Source organism: Neomonachus schauinslandi, chromosome X, assembly GCF_002201575.2.
Source record: "Neomonachus schauinslandi chromosome X, ASM220157v2, whole genome shotgun sequence".
NCBI lineage: Eukaryota > Metazoa > Chordata > Mammalia > Carnivora > Phocidae > Neomonachus > Neomonachus schauinslandi.
Window position 1 is genome coordinate 57,133,471 of NC_058419.1, and position 9,637 is coordinate 57,143,107.

At 36.1% G+C, this 9,637-nt stretch overlaps 1 protein-coding gene across 2 annotated transcripts in view; it reads left to right on the top strand.

Moving 5' to 3' along the window:
* The window catches only part of POF1B (POF1B actin binding protein), a 112,698-nt gene extending 104,774 nt beyond the window's left edge, over nucleotides 1-7,924 (top strand). The window contains exons 16-17 of one of the 2 annotated variants that reach the window (XM_021679196.2): nucleotides 3,984-4,098; nucleotides 6,294-7,924. In XM_021679196.2, coding sequence (XP_021534871.1) covers nucleotides 3,984-4,098; nucleotides 6,294-6,299 — 121 coding nt within the window. In that variant the 3' untranslated portion in view covers nucleotides 6,300-7,924. Of the gene's footprint in view, nucleotides 1-3,983; nucleotides 4,123-6,293 lie in introns of those variants that run through there. The other variant, XM_021679117.1, reaches the window with a different exon arrangement.
* Nucleotides 7,925-9,637: the final 1,713 nt, after the last annotated feature.

Below are 9,637 nucleotides of genomic sequence, written 5' to 3' on the forward strand. Positions count from 1 at the left end.
CAAAAAAAAAAAAAAAAAAAAAAAAAAAAAAAAAAAAAAAAATATATATATATATATATATATATATATATATATATATATATAAAATACAGTGAGAGGGAACAAAAACTAAAAATATATATAAAAAAGTATATATGGACAAAATTTAAAAAGAATTTTTAAAAAATTGAAAAAATAAGAAAATAGCTTTAAAAATTATAATAAAAACTAAAGAATAAAAGTACAAAGGATACTAGATACTATTTTCTTTAGTAAATTTGGTGTGAGTTGTTTGCGCTGGTCTTCTGGAAGAGGGGACTTTTGCAGTGATTCTCAGGTGGACTTGCTCTAGTGGAAATGCACCTCCAGTGCCTAGGGAGGCAGGGCTTGTTGTGAGCAGCTCTGGACTCCACTAGGTGGTGCTGTTTTGCTCTGTGCCGTCTTCCAGCACTGATCTACAGGATGAGTATTGCTGTGCCCTGCTCTCTGGCCCCAGAGCTGAAAATTCGCACCCCCCACTCTTCAGTGAGCCCTCACAAAAGAGCAATCACTCTTGTCTCCCCAGTTCGCATCAGAGCTCGGTTCACCCTGCCTGTGTTGAGCTTTTTATCTCAGGCACAGGACTGAGTTTCAAAACTCCAAATTTTAGGGACTCCCACAGTGAAGACCAGCACTACTCCTCCCAGGGAGTGTCTCCAGGTGCATCTGCCTTTTGTTGGACACCTCTCAGGAAAGCAGTCGCTGGAATGTGTGGTGGTTCGAAGTTTATGGCAACACAGAGCAGAAAGCTGGCACCTAGACTCACTGTTCTCAGCCAGCTTCCATGCTCCTTTGCCTGGGAACAGACCAGCACTTAGGCACCACCTATTCTTCTTGCAACCCAGGGGAATCTTCGGACCATGCTGTCACACCTGGGATTCTGCCCTGCTTCACTGCCTTTAAGCCCGGCATGTCCCCCACTGTAGCAGACTTCTAAAAGTTCCAATTTTGTGATCCACTGCTTATAATACTTTGTGGTAGCCTCCTTAAGCAGGCCCCCTCCCCTCTGGCCATAGCCTTAGCTATATCACACCTGATTCAAATCTCTGCACTTCCTACCTTCCAAATGGTGGTTGCTTTTCTACTCAAAGATTTGCAGTATTTGTTTTCTCAGGCCTCCAATTGATTTGTCCCATGTTCAGAATGATTTGATAACTATCTAGTTGTATTCAAGGGATGAAACAAATTTAGGGTCCCCCTACTCCTCCACCATCTTAACTCCTCTCTGTAATTCTTTTTAACTGGTAGAATTCACCTATGAATCCGTCTGGTCCTAGACTTTTTTTTTTTTTTTTTCAGAATGGGAGAATTTATTTGCAAATGACATATTTGATAAACGGTTAGTATCCAAAATCTAAAAAGATTTTATTAAACTCAACACCCAAAAAACAAATAATCCAGTTAAAAAATGGGCAGAAGACATGAATTGAATTTTTTCCAAAGAAGACAAACAGATGGCTAACAGACACATGAAAAGATGCTCAACATCACTCATTATCAGGGAACTACAAATTAAAACTACAACAAGATATCACTTCACACCTGTCAGAATGGCTAAAATTAACAACTAGACTTTTATTTATTTATTTATTTTAGAAAGGGAGAGAGAGACGGAGAGAGGGATAGGGACTGGCAGAGAGAGGGGGAGAGAGAGAATCTTTTTTTTATTATTATATTATGCTAATCACCATACATTCCATCATTAGTTTTTGATGTAGTGTTCCATGATTCATTGCTTGTATATAACCCTCTGTGCTCCATGCAGTATGTGCCCTCCTTAATACCCATCACCAGGCTAAACCATCCTCCCACCCCTCCCCTCTAGAACCCTCAGTTTGTTTTTCAGAGTCCATCGTCTTTCATGGTTCATCTCCCCCTCTGATTTCCCCCCCTTCATTCTTCCCCTCCTGCTATCTTCTTCTTTTTTTTTAAACATATAATGTATTATTTGTTTCAGAGGTACAGATCTGTGATTCAACAGTTTTGCACAATTCACAGCGCTCACCATAGCACATAACCTCCCCAATGTCTATCACCCAGCCACCCCATCCCTCCCACCCCCACCACTCCAGCAACCCTCAGTTTGTTTCCTGAGATTAAGAATTCCTCATATCAGTGAGATCATATGATACATGTCTTTCTCTGATTGACTTATTTTGTTCAGCATAACACGAGAGAGAGAATCTTTAAGCAGGCTCCATACCCAGTGCAGAGCCCGATGTGGGGCTCAATCTCACAACCCTGAGATCATGACCTGAGCCGAGATCATGACCTGAGCCGAGATCATGACCTGAGCCGAAATCAAAAGTCAGATGCTTAACTGACTGAGCCACCCAGGCACCCCCTAGACTTTATTTTTTGATAGTTTTTGGACAACTCATTCAATTTTGTTACTAGTAATCAGTCTGCTCAGATTTTATATTTCTTCTTCATTCAGTTTTGGAAGATTGTATGTTTCTAGGTATTTTTCCTTTTCTTCCAGGTTGTCCAACTTTTTGGCATATAATTTTTTACTGTATTCTCTTATAATGCTTTCTATTTTTGTGGTGTCAGTTGTTACTTCTTTTTTTCTGATTTTATTTATTTGGGTCCTTTCTCTTTGCCTCTGTTTTTCTTCATCATTCTTTTTCTTGAGTTTCCCTGAGCTTCTTGGATCTGTGTGTTTAGAGTTTTCATCAAATCTGGAAACAATTTGGGCATTATTTCTTCAATTATTTTTTTGTCTCCTGCCAGTCATGTAGGACTTCAATTACACATATGTGAGGGCAACTAATATTTCCCATAGGTAACTCATACTCCGTACATTTTTCCAGTTTTTTTTTCCTCTTGTGTTTTATTTTGGATAATTTCTCTTCATGTCTTCAAATTCAGTAATATTTTCTTCTTCAGGGCCTATTCTAATGTTAATCCCATACAGTGTAATTTTCATCTTCAGAAGTCCAGTGTAGATCTTTATATCCTCCATTGTTCTCATCACATTCATGCTTTCCTATTCTTGAGTATACATTAAAAAAAATATTTTTAATAGATGCAACCATGACTACTTATTTCTTTTATCTGTCATTTCTTGTTCTTTTTCTACTAATTTGTTTTTCTCCTCATTATTAGTCATATCTACCTGCTTCCATACCTACTAATTTTTGTATTGAATGCCATGTATTGTAATTTTACACACTTGAATTCTGGATTTTTTATTTCACTGCAAGTGTTCTGTGGTTTTATTCTGAGATTTAGCTGGATACAGTTCAATATTTTCAAGTCTTGCTTTTAAACTGTTAAAACCTGCAGTCTAGGACTAATGTTATCCCAACACTAACACAATATTCTTCTGCAGTTTCTTCCTGATGCCCCTGCATTAAGAGGTCTTTCCACTCTGGTTAGTGGAACACAAGCTATTCCCTTCATTATGTGAACTCCAGGGATTTCCAGGCTGCTCCTTTTCAGTGCTTCTTTCCCCAGCTTCAGTAGTTTTTCCACATGCCTACACTAATCAGTACTTCCAAAGACTTGTAGAGAGTCCTCTACAGGTCTTTTGACTCTTATTTATGTAGTTCTCTTCTGTCTGGTATTCTGCCCCATACCAGCTGCTTTGGCATACCTTTACTTGAAATTCTGTCACTTCAACTTTGTGACTGAAGGGATTTATTTGGCTCCACTTTCCGTATCCTGTGAGCAAGAAAATCTCCAAGTAGTGAGCTAGGCACTTGTAGGGCTCATGTCATTTGGTTCCCTTCTCTAAGATCATTGTCCTGTGCTGCCAGTGGTCCATCATTGCAGAAGCAGAGGTACTTCCTTCTTACTCTTTTGAAAATAATAGTAGTAAGGCTTTGTAGATATTCTCTTTTTAGAGTTAAAAGTCATTAAGAGCCAACTTAACATAATAAGGAGAATCAAACTAGGAGTGACTAAAAAGGAATGAGAGTCATTTTCTTGTGCAGGTGGTAAATTAACTTTTTTCTGTATAGGTACAGGACACAATATCCAATCCTAGGCCTCCTTTATGATGACTATGAATATATACCACCAGATAGTGACACACAGACTATTGTGATTGAGAAAACAGAAGACAAATGGACTTGTGTAAGTTCCCTTGTGTATTTCTAATCCTATTAAGAATAGAAATTTATATATATTCTATATATAACAGCCTTCAAAAATTGTGGTAAAATATCAAAGTGAACTAAAATCTTCCAGTTCGTTTTTTCTCTTAAAGATTTCCCCATGTTTTCCTTACTGATTTATAGTATGAATTAAGAAACTTTAGAATGATTCAAACACAGGTAATATAATTGTTTTTGAACTGATTCTATTCAAATTTTTGGGAAAAAAAACACCCTAATTTTTTCTAAAGCAAGTAGAAAATGTCATAGACAATTATGAAGAAGAATGGTGTATGGAGAAGAGGCATGTTTTAATAGAATTTGTCTTTTAGTCTTGAATGTGGTCTTATTACTATAGATAGAAATTTTTCAGTATTTTGAAAGCAAGGAGGTATGTCTGTCTTACTCAATAGATTTTAAGATCCTCCAGCCTTAAATCTCACAATTATAGTGAGGCTGATGAAGAATACTTTATAGGTCATGTACTCTAATATCTACCTTCTATAACATCCTCCAAGATGACCAAGTGACATGGACCTTAGCATCTTTTTAAGTAGGCCAATACATTGCTAAGTGATGCTGATCACTAAAACCCTCTTCTTATAAAGGACTCAGTACTACTTTACTAAAACTTTTACTTATTGTTCTGTTAACCTTTAAAGAGTGAACATCAAATAAGGGATATATTCACCTTAGTGCAGTGGCTCTCTATCAGGGGCAATTTTGCCCCCCTAGGGGACATTTAGCAATGTTTGGAGACATTTTTAGTTTTCACAACTGGGGGATGGGTATTATTGGCATCTGGTGGCTAAAAGCCAGGGATGCTGCTAAAGATCATATAATGACTAGGACAGTCTCCCACAACAAAGAATTGTCCAGCCCAAAATGTTAATACTGCTGAGGTTTGAGAAACCCTAACATGACAGAATCACCTTGGAGTCTTTTCTTCCTAATTGTATACTCCTACACTACTGCCAAGAGGTTCTAACTGTAAACCATTGATAATGACGGGAATGTATGATATCCCTCAAGAGCAATGGACATAATAATGTTGAGAATGACAGCTCTAAACCACACAGAATCTGACTTTAACACTGAAAATGACAGCCTTTGTTATGTTAAAAACTGCTTAAGTACTAAAAGCAGGTAAAAATAATCTATGGTTATTAAAATCAGTAAGGTTATCCTTGAAGGCAGCTACTGATTGGAAGGGAGCATAAGGAGGGCTACCAGGATACTAATGTATTGTTACTTGATCTGGGTAATGGTTGCATATGTGTGTTTAGTTTGGGAAAATTCATATTGTTGTATACTTATATGTGTACTTTTTCTATAGGTTTATTATACTTCAATAAGTTTTAAAATGCCTAAGTATACCATGAGGAGCAATAAATACACAAATGTCAATTGTTCTGCAGAACCTTTTGAAAAATTTTTAAAATAGCAGATTTATAGTTAATAAAAGACTGCAGACATTGTTATTACTGTAGATGTATGGTTAATAAAATTAAATCACATGTGCATCAATATGAGGACTTGCCAAATGAAGGGTCTACAGAATAGTAGTCATTATTTCTCTCTCCATTAAAATTGTGCAGCAATAAACATCAAACTTGATATCTGGAGGGGACTAGAGGAAGTTCAAAATATATTTTAGTAAGTTCACAAATTATAGATCTCTCTTAACAGATATGTTTAGACATATTTAGCCTCTAAATAAGATACCAAGGAAGAAATCTACTCAATCCTCCCTTCGGTAATTGAAACATACCTTGACTAAAGTCAGATAAACCATTGTTTCACTGAATGTACATATAAAAAGTTACCACAAAAGTGCAGTACATTTCCTTTGGTTTTATGTATATCAATTTAAATCATTTTCCGTAACTGGGTATATACAATAAGAATATCTTAAATGAGGGGCGCCTGGGTGGCTCAGTTGTTAAGTGTCTGCCTTCGGCTCAGGTCATGATCCCAGGGTCCTGGGATCGAGCCCTGCGTGGGGCTCCCTGCTCAGCGGGAAGCCTGCTTCTCCCTCTCCCACTCTCCCGCTTGGGTTCCCTCTCTCGCTGTGTCTCTCTCTGTCAAATAAATAAATAAAATCTTTAAAAAAAAAGAATATCTTAAATGAATTATGAACCAGTTGTAAATTAACTTTTTTTTTTCCTTTTCTAGCCATGAATGGATCTCCAACTCAAAGGAGTTTTTTGTGCGTCTACATTAGTATTTTGTTATTTTCCATAACTAAAGGCCAATCAAAATTTTGAACCATGCTACTACCAGTGAATCTAATGGAATGAATTAGTTCTGCAGATGACTGTTTCTCCAGCCACTAATGAGACTTTTCTATCACATTTTTGTATTCAATAGCAACACCCTGCTTGTTTAAATTTCAATTCTAGACACTGTAGAACATAATGCACTGGTTTTCAATATAGTACTTCCTAGACACTGAATTAATTTGTTGGGGTAGAGATTTTACAAGTTATTCCATTAGAAGATTTTCTGTGATATTAGATGTGCAATTCATCTACAAAAGTAAATACTGTTTTTTAACCAAAAAAGAGGCAAAAACTATTGAATTTTTAAAATCGTTTACTACATTGTATATACAGCATATATTTGCTTTTCCCACATTAAACTCTGTGACTAAAAGATGCTCTATTACATGCTATTTATACCTTTCGGAGACATAACTAAATCAAAGGTGATGGTTAATTTCATTTATCAGGGAAGTAGGAAAATCTTTTAAAATAACTAAATCCACTAAATTACACATTATACTATTATGGTTCTAAGAACATATCAGTGGCTTGGCTTGACAAATCTGTTCTTTAAAAGCATATCATCCTCAAATAAGTCCACCCACTTCCTTAAAAATATGTAATACTATATTGTAGGAGTGTAGAAGGAAGGCAGGCTTTTTACTAGAAGTATACAACATGTAACATTGAATTGTTACATTAAGGCTTTGGGAATAAAAAGAGCAAGAACAAATACTTGATACCTGTATCTTATTTGGGAAAAAAAGATTTTATAGTATTTAATGCACTTAGAAGTTGATTAATTGGGTTCTAATGACTTTGCAAAGTGAACAAAAATATTTTCCAAATACATTAGTAGATAAGAATGAAATTTCTTAATTCCAACCCCATGGTTAAAGTTAAGAATTGGTGAAAATTAAAATGTTTGCATTTGACAAAGTATAGATTAAGGCAATAAATATATTTGGGTTACATGTGAATGAGGTTTTGCACTGAAATATCTCTGCAAATACCTATATAGTATTGTCATGCCTTATCATTATATTCTAATAATGATTCATTATACTAAGAAACTATTAAGATAGGAACAGATGAGGCATTATACTAAATCAAGCCATAAATGAGGAGATAAATGCTTTTAATATTCTTATATAAATATTCAAATAGGTCTTGATATGAAGGTAAGAGCCTTATTTTATTATCTTAATACTTTGACTAAAATGTTAAGCTCTATAATTGGATTAATATAATTCCAATTTTATCAATATTTTGTGATAGAAAATGTTAATATTCTTCATGAGTTATATAGTCCTTATATTTTTTCCCTTGGTGTAGGAACAACAGGGCAGTTTCTCCCCTGCTAACTACACATGTAACAAAATTATGCCACATTATCTACCCATTACATATGATATAAATGGAAGTTTTTAGAAGCCTGATAGAAAATTGCTGCCATAACTGAAAATTATGAGACTGACACGCTGCCCACTGTGCCAAGAGGGCCGCTTGCCATAACTGAAAATTAGAACAAGTGTGATTTTCCCAAAATGTTCTTAAATAAAAATAACAATGTTCAAAATTTGGGGCAGTTAAAAAATTAACAGTTCAGGTAATTGATCCATGCATAATGAATGGGTGTTGTAACAAGGTGCTCATTAGACTTAACAAACTTAAATGTATGTATTCCTTTTCCAATGTGTGGTTAAAATCAATAGAAATAGTAGTGATTTTTTTTCCTCTCACAAGTTTCACACAGCTTATCTTTGAAAATTGCAAAGATACTGTCAGGTGAGAAATGCCTGTTTATCTAATTTCTGTTCCAGTATGTTTTGCTTTAGATATTAAATAAAATGGAGACTGTGTAATTACATGAAAGGTAATTTAAGTGTCTAAATAAAATATGTGAAGGGATGCTTGGATGGCTCAGTTGGTTAAGTGTCTACCTTCAGCTCAGGTCATGATCCCAGGGTCCTGGGATCGAGCCCTGTGTCGGGCTCCTCGCTCAGCAGGGGAGTCTGCTTCTCCCACTCCTTCTCACTCTATCCGTGCTCCTGTGCTCTCTCTCTCTCACTCACTTTCTTAAATACATACATACATACATACACACACACATACATAAAATATGTGAAGTATCTGTATGGTCTTTGTGGAAGTCCTAGTAGGAAACATGTATTTTTAGCTTAGCTGTTTATTTTCATGAGGAAGTTATTATGTTAATGTTTATGTTAGAATTAACAAGCACCACTCTAAAATTTTTAAAAATACCTGATGTGGACTACTAGAGACAACACTGTAACATAGATTGACCTCTGGCTGATGTAGGTTTCTGCTTTAAATGAGAATTTATTTGCTTACAAACCTAGTCTTCCAAGTTCCATAACTCATTGTTTTAAATGTGGTTCCATGAATCATTCTTCCCACCCTTGTAATGAATGGTGCTTTAGCTATAATACATTCTCTTAACACAAACAACACAAAAGGAACAAAATAAGCCTTTAAAAACTTCATCTCACAACCCAATCTTCAAGCAGACTCCGTGCTGAGCACCGAGCCTGACTCAGGGCTGATCTCACAACTCATGAGATCATGACCTGAGCCAAAACCTAAGAATCTGAGGCTCAACTGACTGAGCCACCCAGGTGCCCCTCTAGACCCAATTTATAAGTAAAAGAAAGAAAATCCATCTATTTTTCTCCAGCTACACTGTAACTATGAACAACTGGAATAACCTCTTCACATGGCTCTCTGTTTCCTACAGCTTCTCTGCAATGCATTCCTCACATAGCCTCCAGAGTGATCTTCAAAATGTAAATTGTATCATATTACTCCCTTCCTTAAAATCCTCTAATGGTTTCCCATTTCAAATTCTCACAGGTCTCATCTCTTATCAGTCAGGCTCCCTCACCATGGTCCTGCCAAAGCTTGTTCCATCTCAGGTTATTTGTATTTGCATGCTTCTCTGCCTTGAATGCTCTTCCACAAGATCTTCATATGACTGGTTCTTTCTTGTCACTCATGTCACCCATGTCTTCAGTATGGATTGCCTCTATCCACTTAGCCATAGCTTTCTGTTAAAGCAAACTTGCCAAAGCATACCAGAATTACACTGAGGGATTTTGTCTAACATACTATTAATCCTATGGTGGTAACACATGGGCGCTTACTAGAAATGCAGAATTGTAGGCCCCATCCCACACCTACTGAATCAGAAAATGTATTTTAACGAGATCACTAGGTGAACTCCATAGACATTAA